The sequence below is a fragment of the Solea solea genome, chromosome 11 (genome assembly GCF_958295425.1).
Source record: "Solea solea chromosome 11, fSolSol10.1, whole genome shotgun sequence".
NCBI lineage: Eukaryota > Metazoa > Chordata > Actinopteri > Pleuronectiformes > Soleidae > Solea > Solea solea.
This window is the reverse complement of record NC_081144.1, coordinates 18,105,028-18,121,250: the sequence shown is the minus strand read 5'-3', so window position 1 is coordinate 18,121,250 and position 16,223 is coordinate 18,105,028. Positions and strand designations below refer to the sequence as shown.

The 16,223-nt window shown below is 41.3% G+C and overlaps 2 protein-coding genes across 2 annotated transcripts; one reads left to right on the top strand and one right to left on the bottom strand.

The window, feature by feature from the left end:
* The first annotated feature begins 50 nt into the window (after positions 1 to 50).
* Positions 51 to 4,262, top strand: lrrc47 (leucine rich repeat containing 47). The gene is made up of 7 exons (XM_058642842.1): positions 51 to 662; positions 1,234 to 1,680; positions 1,789 to 1,905; positions 2,063 to 2,178; positions 2,383 to 2,485; positions 2,605 to 2,694; positions 3,527 to 4,262. Exons 1-7 carry the CDS (start codon positions 93 to 95, stop codon positions 3,746 to 3,748), a joined length of 1,665 nt encoding a protein of 554 aa, XP_058498825.1. The 5' UTR covers positions 51 to 92; the 3' UTR covers positions 3,749 to 4,262.
* Positions 4,263 to 4,989: 727 nt separating this feature from the next.
* Positions 4,990 to 16,219, bottom strand: LOC131468220 (rhamnose-binding lectin-like). The gene is made up of 17 exons (XM_058642234.1): positions 16,037 to 16,219; positions 15,146 to 15,178; positions 14,991 to 15,049; positions 14,483 to 14,619; positions 13,984 to 14,093; positions 13,853 to 13,897; positions 13,594 to 13,726; positions 10,776 to 10,879; positions 8,606 to 8,659; positions 7,685 to 7,717; positions 7,197 to 7,256; positions 6,662 to 6,797; positions 6,357 to 6,466; positions 6,227 to 6,271; positions 5,965 to 6,097; positions 5,131 to 5,234; positions 4,990 to 5,043 (listed from the first exon to the last, which is right to left on the bottom strand). Exons 1-17 carry the CDS (start codon positions 16,065 to 16,067, stop codon positions 5,033 to 5,035), a joined length of 1,338 nt encoding a protein of 445 aa, XP_058498217.1. The 5' UTR covers positions 16,068 to 16,219; the 3' UTR covers positions 4,990 to 5,032.
* Between the last annotated feature and the right edge of the window lie 4 nt (positions 16,220 to 16,223).

Genomic DNA, 16,223 nt, shown 5'->3' with positions numbered 1-16,223 from the left:
AGAATAAGAATTTATTTTGAAAACATAAAACAGAAGTCGTATACTCAAATGTTCCTTCTAGCTTAACGTAAGGTAGAATCGCCGGAGTCAGCATGGACGACATGGAGATATGGCCAGAAATAGAGAAAGTCGCAAAGGAGAAGAGACGTGAGCTGGTCTTACAGGGTCCTGGTGTGGACACGCGGATAAACTCTCACGGAGGACTCACCTCGTCCATCTATTCCCTCAAACTGCTGAATTATCTGGAGGTTAGCCAGTGTCCGAGTCTGACTCAGATCCACGAGGACGTTCAACGCTTGACGAACCTCCAGAGCCTCATCCTCTGTAGGAACAAACTCTCCTCCTTCCCGAGTGTCATCGGGAAGCTGAAGTCCCTGAAGGTCCTGGACCTGTCGGTGAACAACCTCACGGTTTTGCCGGAAGGCATCGAACACCTGGGAGAGCTAAACACTTTGAACGTGAGCTGCAACCGCCTGGATGTGCTTCCGGAGGGGCTGAGCCAGTGCACCAAGCTCTCCACCATCAACATCTCCAAGAACAACATCAGCGCTTTCCCCGCGAACTTCTACACCGAGCGGCTGGATCTCCTCAGCAGCCTGGAGGCCTCCGACAACTGCATCCAAGAGCTGAGCGAAGATGTCCACAAGCTAGCTGCTCTGAAGGTGGGGGGCCGGAAACATGCCTTTTACTTTTTAATCATTTATAGACCTGTCCGTCCATTTGTGTGCTCCCTCATGAGAAAATAATACAGCTCCCCTTATTCATATATTTCCGTGTTCTGCTTTTACGACTGGTTTTAAGGTAATTAAAGGTACAGTGTCGTGTCGTGTCGTGTATTCAAAATCATACGGGTAGGATGATCTGATGACGAAAACTACGTCATCAGAATATGGTTCCATATAGATTTATGCAGGTAGGATGATCTGATAGTCAAACTAACCCCATACGGATGGCTGGCTTGATCCCAAAAGAAAATGTCAGATTTAAAAGAAGACAGACAGGTGTAATAGATTTACACACTTTAATAGGGGGTTACAGATTTTACAGAAATTCAGGGACAACAAAGGTAAACAGAGGCTTGAATGTGTGAACTCTGTTGTTACAAATGTGATTTTCACATTACAGAAATTCATCCAAAATGGCTACAAGAGTAATTTTTGAGAGAGAAAAAAGTAGAGTACATTAAAAATGACTTGAATTTTGACTCTTACACTCTTTCTGTCTGATGCCCAGATGCTGGATCTCTCTAACAACAAGCTGAAGGAGATCCCCTCGGGTCTGAGCAACTGCCCCAAGCTTAAGGAGATCAACTTCAAAGGAAACAAGCTGAGCGACAAACGGCTGGAAAAAATGGTCAATGGTTGCCAGACCAAGTCCATCCTGGAGTATCTCAGAGGAAAAGGGAGACAGGGAGAGGACGGGGGCGACGCGGACGGTGGACGCAACGCTGACAAAAAGAAGAGGAAGAAGAAGAATGAGAAGACGGCAGATGAAGCAGAAGAGGTGGAAGAAGTGAATAAGATGGTGGTGAGGATTCTCCACATTTCAGACGCCTCCACAGCACTCACTGTCAAAGTGACTCCAGAGGTTAAGGATGTTCGGCCCTACTTGGTGTGCTGCGTGGTCCGGGGCATGCACCTAAAGCCTGGGAATTCTCTCAAACGCTTCCTCATGGCTCAGGTAAGATGGAAACCTTCACCTGGGGTCAGACATCAGATCTGTTAACAATAACATAACTGTGTGTAAACACCCCTGTTGTTGTTGTTTTTTTTTGTTTGTTTTTTTCAGACCAAGCTTCACGATGATTTGTGCGGTAAAAGGACCACGGCGACCATCGCAGTTCACGATGTGCAGCTTCTCAAGGCTCCACTGGTTTATGACGTCATGCCACCGACACAGCTGAAGGTACGCTGACGTGGAATGATTGCTTTGTTGTTCTCAGCAATTTATGTAGGTGTGAGGCTAGCTAGGCATTAAAGGGATAGTTGGAGAGGGAGGGAGGGATTTTCTTTACGAAGTGTTTTGATTCACACACTTCATGAATACACTCACTGTCTGTTAGATTGTTCCACTCGGTCGGAAGGAGATGACAGCGGTGGAGCTGGTGAGACACCTTCACCTTGAGGCTGAGGAACTGAGGAGACAGAAGAAAAGGCAGAACGTTACTGGCCTCCACAAGTCAGTACAATCTACACTTTGACTCTTCTTACAGCATGAGTTTGCCTTTTTGAGGTTAAAATCAAGTCAAGGGAGGATGTTGTTTGGTGATTTCTTGAATGAGGCTTGAATGCAGAAATCAGTGTGTATACATTGTCCACGTAAATACAAGTGAGGAGGACAAACGTTAACCGTTGCATACACTAAATGAATGTTTTTTTACAGATACCTGCAGCTTTTGCAAGGAAAAACTCTTTACCCCTGCCTTGTTGATGCTGAGGGACATGTGATCTCCTTTCCACCCATTACCAACAGTGAGAAAACCAAGGTGTGTGACTATATGTCGAATTACAGGGGCGAGCTCTGAAGTTGTGTGTAACATTTAAACAATTTCTTTGTCTCTTTCAGTGATGAATAATAATCAGCTGATTTAATTGTTTTGTACAGATTAAGAAGACGACCAAAGAGTTGTTTCTGGAGGTGACGAGTGCAGCCAGCCTGCAGACCTGTAAAGATGTTATGGACGCTCTGATTGTAGTAAGCTGCTCTTTCTCTCCTCCTCTTTTTTTTTTTTCTAGCTGTAAAAATTTATTTCAGTTCATGACAAGTTATATTGCGTTTTCAGGAAGGTTTTGAGCAGAATGACTGACTTTAAAGTGTTAAAGCCCTGCTGAATGTAAAGCAAAACAAATAGCACTTTTCCACTACTCAGTTCCAGCATGACTCGACTCGGCACAGCTCAACGTACCTGATACCTGGTACTTTTTTAGTACCTGCTCTGACAAGCAAGCCGAGCCGATACTCAAACGTGAATGATGAAAACAATGGTGAACGGTAGATCTGTTAAAAACACTTACAAATCCTGTAGACACATGTTGATCTCCAACATATAGCGAGTAAATGAATAAAATCTGCCGAAAGCTATCGACCGCAAGCCGATAGCTTTAAAACTGAGATTTTAGCACTGTATTTCTCTATGAACATTAGCAGCACAGTGAGGAAAATTTTATTTTATTCTTAAAGTTACTGCAGGTAAAGAATAGTCGTGGCAAGTAGAGGTCAACTGATATGGAATTTCTTTTGTATGGCTAATGCCGATTTTTAGAAATCAGGGCAGCCAATGGCCGACAATTGAAGTTTTTTTTTTTGTATATTTAGCCATTGTTCTTTTTAACCTCAGCTGATGAAATATAACTGCTTAATGAAACTTCTGGAGTTTTTCATCTGGGAGAGATATATGAATGAAATGCATCTGAAAGACAAAGAATTCATATGTTGAAGTATAGTGACATCTGTCCTCTAGAGGTGAAATAAAGAAGAACCAAACCACATACAAGCATTTAGAGGCCGTTTTCCTGTTTCATCACAGAAAATGGCAGAGTTGAACAAGTTCACGGCGGAGCATCAGGAGGAGGCGGGGTCAGATGGAGAAGGGGATGGGCCAACAGGGCCGGTAACCAGCAGCGAGACCTCCAGTGAACTGATCGTCGAGCAGGTCCGAACCGTTGACCAAGACGGGAACCTGAAAGTCGTCTACCCGTCAAAGACCGACCTCTCCACAGACGCCAGCAACGTGACCATCGTTTGGTAGTCGAGCTGTAGACGACCGCGCGACGGTTACACTTACTCACACAAGTGTTTGCCAGATTTATTTATGGGGACCAGCTCTTTAAAGATGACGAAATATCACCACACAGTTCACAGTAATTGTCGTGACGAGCAAACGTGTGCATCAAAGTTTGGGACTGTTTTTACTGCCATTTCTGTAACACCTCATACTACATTATAAAAATAAGCCGGCCATTTCTAAGTGATAACCTGTGTGTTTGATGATTGAATGACGATTTAATTTTATGCATGTGCCATTTAGGAAATCTTAATTAAAAGGTGTTAATGTCTTAAATAATCGATTTAAACACTTGAGATGAAACATACTGCATACTGCATTGTCTGTTGATGAATTTAAACATTGTATGGATTAATTAAGCATATACAATAATGTCACCACCTTAAATTATGTTCATGGCAAAACTGTCCAAATATTTTTGTATCACTTGCACACTAAAGATACGTTGGTAAAAATAAATCTTGGTTCTTGTCTGGTCTGTGGACTATAGTTTACTGATGCACTTGTGTGGAGGAGTCCTCTGTTACAGTCTCACCATTAGGTGTCACTTGTGAATCACTATTCCACTTGAATTTCTGGTGGATAGAATTTCCTCCATGGACGTCTTTTTTTTGTTTTTTGATTAGGAATGAAGAAATTACATTGATCTGCAACAAACTTGTAGTTGGGCAATGGGAAGCACCCATTTACATCACTTTTCTATCAGGAAATGGATATTCTGTTAAGGATTTTAGCTGCTCATTAAAACCCATGTGTTCTTGTATATACCATTTAGGACCTGTGGCATTTTCTTTCTGTCCCTGCAATGTCCCTGTCAGGCAGATCTTGAGTGAGCGTTTAAAAGTTTCAACACAGCTGTTATAAAAGAGTGGCTCTGTGATGGACCCATTAGAATCCTGTTTCTTTGTGAGATGAGGCGTTTTTGTCATGTTCTGCACCTGGTCACCAACAATCCAAACAACCTTTAACTGCCTAAAAACTGGATTTTTAGCTCATTCAGGCCCATAATATGTGTTGTACATGCTATTTAGTGCCTGTGGGTTGGGGTTAGGGGTTATAACCCTAGAGTCATGCATCTGACAGACTGACAGGCCAAACTGCCCATGAATGACCATCATGAGTTTCTAATATACAGTTTGTTATATATCTTATATAAGTATTCGGATTTAATCACTCACCAATGGACAAAATCACAAACAGACATATTTTGTTCACTGTAGGTTTGTTTGTTGTGACAAGACTTCAGAATCACATAGGATCTGCAAAAGAAAAGAAAATATTCTGTATTCTCTTTTCACACAGTTCTTTTTTTTCTGTTGAATTACATATGAGACACAGATACTTACAATCACACACGTAAGCCACCTCCAGGTACTTGTAGGTGCCGCCACAGGGTTCTGTAAACACCGAGTTTGATGCTTCGACAGTACAGTTGTTTTTCCCGTCACATCTGTAAAGGCAGAGTAACCAGAGTGTAAATGTAAGAGAAAACGTGGTATTCAGGCCTTCTTTAAATGAGCAACTCACATTCCTAAAAGCACAAGCCTACCAAACTCAGATCAAGGACAGCTGCAACTTTGTAGACAGATTAAGGGAGCCAGGCTCATTCTATCTTTGTTGAACCAAATCTAACGAACAGAGGACCGATATCTCAACTATGCAGTCCTTCCCAAGGTCGACTCTGTATCAGCAGAGGAAGGCGGCAGACATCTTGACCTGACGTCCCTCTCCTCTCCCCCTTTTCTCATAAACCTTAGATATACCAGAACTCTGGGATTCACACGCAGAATGACAAAGGATGCCCGACTGTTAGCATCTCCTTGTTCATGTTTTGCATTGTCTCAGTTCTCCTCAGATCAGAGTTGTTTCCAATTAATCTTGTCAACGTAACTTATCACTCACTCCAGAAACGCCATCCTTGGTCGTCTCCCCTGAAAATCAAATCTCCGCAACAGTAAACGGGTTTGCAATGGAGGCGATGTTCCTACATGCTATGAATGCCTTCCCTTCTGCAATGTGATGCCAAGGAAAGTCACCTCAATCACCTTGAATTAAGTCCAAAGATGAACTTCATTGATTTCAGTGCAGTGTCATCTTATCTACCCCCCCCCGCCAACAACAAAGTCGCTTCAAGTCTTCGTTCATCACACTGTATTATTATATTATATAATGTGTGTTACCTTGTAGCAACAATGTTAGTGGGGTTGGAGCAGTCGACGTTTAAAATTTTAGATTCAGGTCGTTTGTAAGAGCAGGTTGTCTGGTCACGACGTCCATAGTCAGCTCCATACACAGTTATTACTTGTCCTTTATCTGACAAAAAGGGGAACAAGGGAAAAATAATTAAGAAAAAAACCCAGTTCATTTAATAAAGGTCAGTTATGTTGAACATATAACTGCTTTTGATGAAATGAACCCAACATGAAGGCACCACTGTCTTACCACAGTACAAATGTGCTGTAGAGCCCTCACATGCGACGACATGATCTGTCAAAGTAACAGGAATCCCGTTAGACAACACCATCACAACACATTTGCATCTACAGTTTTTGATGGCAGGAGTGTGACTGACTTGCTGGGAAGCAGGTGTATTTGGTCTGCAGATATTTGAAGATTCCATCACAGGGATCAGAGGTACGGACAAAATTAGTGTTTATCTCGCACACCTTCTTGCCGTTACACCTTTGAGAATGACACCAAGCAAAAATCACATGAAATAAAGAAATCAAATATGTTACAAAAACTAAAATCAAACCCCTTTTTTTATTTTAAATAACTGATAATGTCACTGTGTGCTAGTTATTTTGTAGTGGAGTGATGCTTTGAGTGTGAGGGAGGGAAAATCACACAAAGGCATAACAAAAACATAATGTATACCTCGTCTTGAGGGCATCTACTGTGCCCTCTTGAGCGCATTCTGTGTTGGCAAGCTGTTGTGGAGGTTTGCCCTCACTGCAGGTCACCTCATCTGCACGTCCATACAGTGCTGTCTGCACTGAGATCACCCCAACGTCTGTTATCACACCAGAGGAGAAAGGACCAGGATCTCATAAAGAAGTGTTTTCATAAAGATCATCAATTGAAGTTCATTGCAATCAGACGCAACGGATACATAAAAAAAATGATGTGATCTTTAAAGCTGTATGTTTTAGTTGTTGATTATTATGCTGTCTCTGGTCTTTGTCGAGAGAAATGATGTTAGTTATGTGCTGCATGACTGTTATGGATTTTAATCACTCCACCGTCTGTGTTTCTGTCAGAGTCAAAACATTAGTGTATGAAAGAATCTGCAGACTTCAGGCGAATCATGTGCTGAAGTAGGAAAATGCCAAAATAGTAATTGTAAAATATAAATACTAATACTGACAGCCTAATTAATATAGACACAACGATTGCGAAAGATCAGTCATACCACAGCTGAGGCGCTGGACATTGTCGTCGTCGTCACAGGTGGTAACCATCTCCATGGAAACTATTGGAAATAAGATATGAAAATGAAGAATGCATATACCCAGTTTCTACAACTTTTTTTATTGATCCAGTGGCATTTTCTTTCTGTCTCTACAGTTTACAGTCAGGCAGGTCTTGAGTGAGCTTTTAAAAGTTTCAACACAGCCGTTATAAAAGAGTGGCTCTGTGATGGACCCATTAGAATCATTTCTCACTTTGTGAGATGGTGTTTTTGTCATTTAATCAGGAAATAATGTATGAATATTCTGCACCTGGTCACCAACAATCCAAACAGTCCAAGAATGGGGAACTAAGAACGGAGATGTCAGTGGTAAAGAGCCATGCATCTGAAAGACTGCCCCATGAATGACCATCATGAGTTTCTAATATATGTGAAATATCTTATTGTATCTGGAGTTACAGCAAATACAAACAGCCTCAGATGTTTACCTGCTGTCCAGAGCACACATGATGTTGCCAGCACTGGAAAAGAAACAAGAATCATTAAAACGCCACCATTTAAATAGCACGTATTTAAATGATAACATTAACAATAACTTTTCTTTGAGTGTCTCAGTAGCAGATATTACTCCTGTAAATGACATGCAGCTGAAACGAAGGTGGTGGAATTGCTGCTGGTTTCTGTACAAGATTTAACTAAACTGAAGCACTGGCTTAAGTTCAATGTTATAACAGTTTGGGATTTTTTTGAAAAATAAGCACATTTTCACAACAATTTTAGTTAGTTTTATTTAAATAAATATATATATATATATATATATATATATATATATATATCAGTTAAAGTTTTTTCAATTTCAAATTTTCAATATTTCATTAGTTTTCTTTAACTATAATAACCTTGGTTAAGGTTTAAGCATCTGAAATAATAAGTCAAAGCATTTCAAATCGATTAAGGGTCAAGGTCCAGGGTCGTGACACACATGAGAAGAAAAACGTGAGAGAAAACATTAAAAACCTCATTTTCTAATGTGATGAGAGTTTTAAAATATAAATTCCAACACCTGTATTACATGGACCTCTGTGTTCATCATATACACATTCACAAAGCACAGCAATGAATTCTTCTTCCTGCCCTAGCATTTTTATAAATGATTGTCTCTACAGTTTACAGTTAGGCAGGTCGTGTGAGTGAGCTTTTAAAAGTTTCAACACTCTGTTCCATAGTCATGGGCCGTTATAAAAGAGTGACACCTCACTGTGGATCTTTGATTCAATTTTGGAATCATAAAAGAAGACCTGAGGGTTCTCTAGAGCCGATTGTTTAAAAGCAAATCAGACAGAGAAAGACCAAGACCATTAAGAGCTTTTAAAAAGTGTCAGAAGTTGCTTTTCTAGCTGTGTACTCACGCAGAGCGGTGCTGAGTCTGATGTGCAGCATGGTTTCAGAAGATCCTGTCTTAGCTTACTGCTGGGTGCTGATGGAGGTTGGGGCTGTCACCCCTCTATTTATTGTGCTTGTGCCGGAACTGCCTCAAAGCTAATCGTGTGCCTCTGTGAACTTTACGTGTTCAAGGCGTTTTCTGGCATCCAGAAGGAAGAAGTGCCTCGTCTTTTTTAAATTTGCTTAGCTCAGGATGATCAGTGTCTCACTTTTCATTTGTTTGCCCCTCAACGTCCTGGTAGAGCAATCACTGACAGCCACAATGCAGTGAAGCCAGTCAGGGGGTTTTGAGGACATAAGATATTTGGATCAATTTATTTTCCACTACTTATACATATATATATAAAAAAGGCCTGCATTCATGATCCAGCTCTCAAACTCTCCCATGATCTTATCATCATCATTATCTCACCCCACTGAAGAGTGAGTTTCTCCTCCTGCTGATGTATCTGAGTTCCCTGCAGCTGGAGAACACTTTGAATGGGGGTCAGAGTCTGAGTCCATGTTTGGCCAGTTCGTACTATCAGGCTGAACAAACACTGGATGTGGACTTAAAAGCCCGACTCGACAACAGTCTCAGTTTGAACAGAGAAATACTTTTTACTGGTCTTGAACAAAACAGGTTTCCTAAAAAGCAGAAAGCAACATAAGATACAAAAATACAAAACAGTCAAAAGGCTACTCGACGGCAACGGTATATATACTGTAAATGTATATATATTTATCAGTCATCAGTCATTATCTAACGCTTTATCCTCCGCCAGAGTGTCGCAGGGGGTGCTGTGCCAATCTCAGCTACATTGGGTGATAGGCGGGGTACACCCTAGACCAGTGGTCACCAACGTGGTGCCCGCGGGCACTTGGTAGCCCGCGAGCAGCCAGCGAGGTGCCCGTGGGCTCATTTCACTTCACCTCACTTGCATGTATCCAAATGATCACTGAGTAAAATGTCCTGATATTGTTTATAAAAACTGTGATAATCATTAGGAGTAAGCACTGGATTTAATGTGTATGCAATTAAATGCATAATATTCATCATTTAAATGGTAAATTGCATAAAATGTTAATATGGTAGCCCTCCATATTATTCTCTACCCTTCAGGTAGCTCTCGGTCTCAAAAAGGTTGGTGACCCCTGCCCTAGACAGTTCGCCAGTCCATCGCAGGGGCTCACACAGATAGAGACAAACAACCATTCACTCTCACACTCACTCCTACGGTCAATTTAGGATGTCCAATTTACCTAATCCCATATATATATATATATATATATATATATATATATATATATATACAGTATATACATATGTAATGTAACATCCTGAGTAGTTATGTTCTGCTTCCTGTTTTATTTTGAAATATATACCAAAGCCTTTTCCACATACTTTAAAGCCTGTCAGGTTGATGAGTGTTTAGTCCTTTTTTGAAAATGGGCGAGCATAATTACGGTACATTTGTTATAATGTAGGACTATTGGAAGAGTCCATTGAAGCCACTTTAGTGACGTGGCAAGAACACGTATGTACTGTATGTATGTATGTGTCCATGTACAAAGTCACAAAGCACAGCAATGGAAAGGAAGAATACATATACACAATTTCTATAAACATAGCTTTTTTTTGAATGATCCAGTGGCATTTTCTTTCTGTCTCTGTAGTTTACCGTCAGGCAGGTCTTGTGTGAGCTTTTAAAAGTTTCACCACAGCCGTTATGAAAGAGTGTCTCTGCGATGGACCCATTAGAATCCTATTTCTTTGTGAGATGAGGCGTTTCTGTCATTTAATCAGGAAATAATGTATGAATATTCAGCACCTGGTCACCAACAATCCAAACAGTCCAAGAATGGCGATGTCAGTGGTAAGTCATGATGCATCTGACAGACTGCACATGAATGACCATCATGAGTTTCCAATATATGTTATATACCTTATATATGTGTTCTGATATAATCACTGACCAACGGACAAAAGCACAAACAGACATATTTCGTTCACTGTGTTTATTGTGACAAGACTTCAGAATGTCGACACTAGAATGACAAAGGATCTGCAAGAGAAAAAACAAAATGATTCTGTCTTCTCTTCTCCACACTGTTCTTTTTTTTCTGTTGAATTACATATGAGACACAGGTACTTACAATCACACACGTAAGCCACCTCCAGGTACTTGTAGGTGCCGCCACAGGGATCTGTAAACACCGAGTTTGATGCTTCGACAGTACAGCTGTTTTTCCCATTACATCTGTAAATGCAGAGTAACCAGAGTGTAAATGTAAGAGAAAAACGTGTTATTTGTGTAGTGTTTACAGTATATGTGTTTGTACGTTACCTCTGAGCTAAGTGCAGTAAATGTGGCTACTAGCCTTGACTAGACTCAATGCGTCTCTTTGCTATATAGAACAAACACAACAGTGGCCACGAGGATAAAAAGGAATATGATAAAGCGTAATTTCAAAGAAAGACTATAACACATTTTTCGGCAAATTAAAGGTGAGCCTGATGTCTATCCTCAAAACCTATACAGGAGAGAAAGTTGTCCCTCTTGGTGTGCTGCCAATGCGAGTTGAACATAATGGCCAAGAAGTGGTGTTAGACTTGTATGTTCTAGAGAGACGAGGCGCACCACTTTGGGGACGTGAATGGCTGCGGAAGCTAAAGCTTGCAATAAAGAGCCTGCATGTTTTGTCCAAAGCGTCAGATTCAACTGAGGCCAAGCTGAACCAGATCCTGGATGAAGCGGCGATGGTGTTCAAGGATGGAATCGTCAAACTTAAGTACATCAAGGGAAAAATTACACTCAAAGAAGGCGTTCAACTGAACTGTCTCGAAGCCGATGGAATACTTTCCAAAGTCGACTGGAGTCCCTGGGCTACCCCAGTGGTCCCAGTCATGAAAAGAAATGGCACAGTTAGGCTTTGTGGCAACTTTAAAGTCTCTGTTAACCCAGTACTTCTGATTGAGCAATATCTGCTGCCGAGAATTGAAGATATTTTTGCTACATTGTCTGGCGGGCAACATTTTTCAAAGGTGGATTTAGCAGAAGCATACCTCCAGATGGAAATGGAAGAAGACTCAAAGATGTTTTTGACCCTCAATACCATCAAGGGTTTGTACCGATACAATAGGCTCGTGTTCGGCGTGGCCTCCGCACCAGCAATATGGCAACGAGCCATGGACCAGGCGCTCCCTTCACTGGCTTCCTGTAGCTGCTCGCATCCGCTTCAAGACTCTAGTGCTTGCGTTCCATGCTACAAACGGATCCGGTTCGGCCTACATCCAGGACATGATCAAAACATACACCCCAGCCCGCCCACTTCGCTCTGCATCAGCAAACCGGCTCGCTGCCCCCTCACTGAGAGGATCGCAGAGGCATTCGCAGAACTCGAGACTGTTCACTGTCCTCGCTCCCAAATGGTGGAACGAGCTCCCCATCGACATCCGGACAGCGGAAAGCCTCCACATCTTCCGCCGCCGACTAAAAACACATTTCTTCCGACTCTACCTCGACTAAGACGATGACGACGACAAAAAAAACAAAAACAAAAAAAACGTATACATCGCACTTACGACTAGCACTTCATAGTTTGGTTTACTTGAAGCTCTTACTTACTTCTAGCTCTTATTTGTACCCAAATGTTTAAATGCACTTATTGTAAGTCGCTTTGGATAAAAGCGTCTGCTAAATGACATGTAATGTAATGTAATGTAATGTTACAAGGGGTACCAGGCACACATGCTACCTCGATGACAACATAGTGATGGGAGACACTGATGTCGCTCACCTCGAGAACTTGAGACAGGTCCTGAAGAGACTTGAAGAATACGGACTCCGAGCGAGGAGGGACAAATGGGAGTTCTTCAAATCCAGCGTCACATATTGTGGACACACCATTGACGCAAACGGACTACACAAATGTCAAGAGAAAATCCAGGCAGTGTTGAAGGCCCCTCAGCCTCAAGATGTTTCACAGCTGAGATCTTTTCTGGGGTTTGTGAACTATTATCACAGATTCTTGCTCAACGTGGCGACAGTGCTCCATCCCCTGAATCAGCTCCTCCAAATAAGGCGGAAATGGATGTGGACCAGGGACTGTGAACGCACGTTCCAAGAAGCAAAGAAGCTTGTGACATCACCCACAGTCCTAACGCACTACGACCCTTCTCTGCCCGTCAAGCTAGCATGTGATGCTTCACCGTATGGCATTGGGGCAGTGATGTCGGCCAATAGCTTTCGCATCTCGATCCCTAACTACCGCATAGAAAAACTATGCCCAGATCAACAAGGAAGCACTGGGCTTAGTGTGGGGGGTGAAGAGGTTTAATCAATACTTGTTTGGTAGAGAATTCACCCTCATTACTGACCATCAGCCCCTCATGTCAATTTCCAGCCCTCAAAAAGGGGTTCCAGTGACCGCTGCTGCTCGTATGCAGCGCTGGGCATTGTCTCTCGGGGGATACCAGTACAAGATAGAGTTCCGGAGGGACTGGGGACCACTCAAATGCAGACGGACTGTCACGCTTGCCTCTGAATGATAGGAACAACAAACAGGAAGATGGCTGTCTTTTAGACATGTTCGCCCTCAACCAGATTGAAAGCCTGCCCGTCACCGCTGAAATGGCACAGGCTGAGACTAGACGTGACAAGACATTGTCCCAGGTTTACTTGGCCACACAAACCACCTTAGCTCCTTTCTATCTCCGTAGGAATGAAGGTTATAAGTGTTATTAGCTGCTTAGATTTAGGTGGTCAAACATGACAGACTGAAACTGCATTGATCAGCAGAGGCATACAACCACACAGTGTGTACATTTTTGGACATAATGTGAATCTTGGAATTCATTTCTTATATGATAAAAAAACTTTGAAGTCATCTTATCAACCCCCCCACCAACAACAAAGTCGCTTCAAGTCTTCGTTCATCACACTGTATTATTATATTATATAATGTGTGTTACCTTGTAGCAACAATGTTAGTGGGGTTGGAGCAGTCGACGTTTAAAATTTGAGCTTCAGGTCGTTTGTAAGAGCAGGTTGTCTGGTCACGACGTCCATAGTCAGCTCCATACACAGTTATTACTTGTCCTTTATCTGACAAAAAGGAAAAGGAACAAAATTAAGGAAAAAAAACATAGTTAATTTAATAAAGGTGGGATATGTTGAAAATATAACTGCTTTTGATGAAATGAACCCAACATGAAGGCACCACTGTCTTACCACAGTACAAATGTGCTGAAGAGCCCTCACATGCGACGACATGATCTGTCAAAGTAACAGGAATCCCGTTAGACAACACCATCACAACACATTTGCATTTACAGTTTTTTGATGGCAGGAGTGTGACTGACTTGCTGGGAAGCAGGTGTATTTGGTCTGCAGATATTTGAAGATTCCATTGCAGGGATCAGAGGTACGGACAAAATTAGTGTTTATCTCGCACACCTTCTTGCCGTTACACCTTTGATAATGACACCAAGCAAAATCACATGAAATAAAGAAATAATATATGTTACAAAAACTAAAATCAAACATCACCTTTTTTTTTTCTTTTTTTTTTAATGACTGATAATGTCACTGTGTGCTAGTTTTTAGTTTTTTTTCTGACCAACACAAGTGGAGTGATATGTTTTTGTGTGTGAGTGTGAGAGTGGATGGTTGTTTGTCTCTATATGTTGAAGATGTGACCCCGCCTTTCGCCCTATGACAGCTGCAATTAGCTCCATCAGCACCATGACCCTCATGTGGAGGATAGAATAATAAACAATGGATGAATGGATTGTTGTGTGTCGCTGGTTGTAGGGATGAGACACACATGAGTGATTTGGTTGTTATAAACATAATGTATACCTCGTCTTGAGGGCATCTACTGTGCCCTCTTGAGCGCATTCTGTGTTGGCAAGCTGTTGTGGAGGTTTGCCCGCACTGCAGGTCACCTTATCTTCACGTCCATACAGCGCTGTCTGCACTGCGATCACCCCAACGTCTGTTATCACACCAGAGAAGAAAATAAGGATCTCATAAAGAAGTGTTTTCATAAAGATCATCAATTGAAGTTCATTGCAATCAGACTCAACGGATACATAAAAAAAATGATGTGATCTTTAAAGCTGTATGTTTTAGTTATTGATTATTATTCAGTCTCTGGTCTTTGTCGAGAGAAATGATGTTACATTAGTTATGTGCTGCATGACTGTTATGGATTTTAATCACTCCACTGTCTGTGTTTCTGTCACAGTGTATGAAAGTGTATGAAAGAATCTGCAGACTTCAGGCGAATCATGGGCTGAAGTAGGAAAATATAAATACTAATACTGACTTAATTAGGACACAATGATTGCGCAAGTTCAGTCATAACACAGCTGAGGCGCTGGACATAGTCGCCGTTGTCACAGGTGGTAACCATCTCCATGGAAACTATTAAAATAAGATATGAAAGAACAAAATGAAGTGTATCCAAGGTACAAACTGCTTCTGGAGTTACAACAAATGCAAACAGCCTCAGATGTTTACCTGCTGTCCAGAGCACACATGATGTTGCCAGCACTGGAAAAGGAACAAGAATCATTAAAACGCCACCATTAAAATAGCACATATTTAAATGATAACATTAACAATAACTTTTCTTTGAGTGTCTCAGTAGCAGATATTACTCCTGTAATATATCTGTAACTCCAGCTGAAACGAGAAAATGCACTTTTTAAAGAAGGTGGTGGAATTGCTGCTGGTTTCTGTACAAGATTTAGCTAAACTGAAGCACTGGCTTAAGTTCAATGTTATAATAGTTTGGGATTTTTCAAAAAAATAAGCACATTTTCACGACAATTTTAGTTAGTTTTATAAACACAATTATTTTACATTTTTTATTTCAATTTTTATTTTATTTCAACTATAATAACCTTGGTTAAGTTTAAAGCATCTAAAATAATAAGTCAAAGCATTTCAAATCGGGGTCAAGGGTCAAGGTCCAGGGTCGTGACACACATGAGATACAATTAAAACGTTAAAAACCTCATTTTCTAATGTGATGATGAGAGTTTTAAAATATAAATTCCAACACCTGTATTAAATGGACCTCTGTGTTCATCATATACACATTCACAAAGCACAGCAATGAATTCTTCTTCCTGCCCTAGCATTTTTATAAATGATTGTCTCTGCAGTTTACAGTTAGGCAGGTCTAGAGTGAGCTTTTAAAAGTTTCAACACTCTGTTCCATAGTCATGGGCCGTTATAAAAGAGTGACACCTCACTGTGGAGCTTTGATTCAATTTTGGAATCAAAAAAGAAGACCTGAGAGTTCTCTAGAGCCGATTGTTTAAAAGCAAATCAGACAGAGAAAGACCAAGACCATTAAGAGCTTTTAAAAAGTGTCAGAAGTTGCTTTTCTAGCTGTGTACTCACGCAGAGCGGTGCTGAGTCTGATGTGCAGCATGGTTTCAGAAGATCCTGTCTTAGCTTACTGCTGGGTGCTGATGGAGGTTGGGGCTGTCACCCCTCTATTTATTGTGCTTGTGCCGGAACTGCCTCAAACCTAATCGTGTGAACTATATGTGTTCAAGGCGTTTTCCAGCATAACTTCTTCCTAGAA

Excerpts from the sequence above, each read along its gene's own strand:
- lrrc47 (XM_058642842.1), top strand. The coding sequence starts at position 93 with ATGGACGACATGGAGATATGGCCAGAAATAGAGAAAGTCGCAAAGGAG. Across the intron at positions 2,179-2,382 it reads AACGTTACTGGCCTCCACAA|ATACCTGCAGCTTTTGCAAG; the intron begins GTCAGTACAATC and ends GTTTTTTTACAG. Across the intron at positions 2,486-2,604 it reads CCAACAGTGAGAAAACCAAG|ATTAAGAAGACGACCAAAGA; the intron begins GTGTGTGACTAT and ends TGTTTTGTACAG.
- LOC131468220 (XM_058642234.1), bottom strand. The coding sequence starts at position 16,067 with ATGCTGCACATCAGACTCAGCACCGCTCTGC. Across the intron at positions 15,050-15,145 it reads ATGTGTGCTCTGGACAGCAG|TTTCCATGGAGATGGTTACC; the intron begins GTAAACATCTGA and ends TTATTTTAATAG. Across the intron at positions 13,898-13,983 it reads ATACACCTGCTTCCCAGCAA|ATCATGTCGTCGCATGTGAG; the intron begins GTCAGTCACACT and ends TTACTTTGACAG.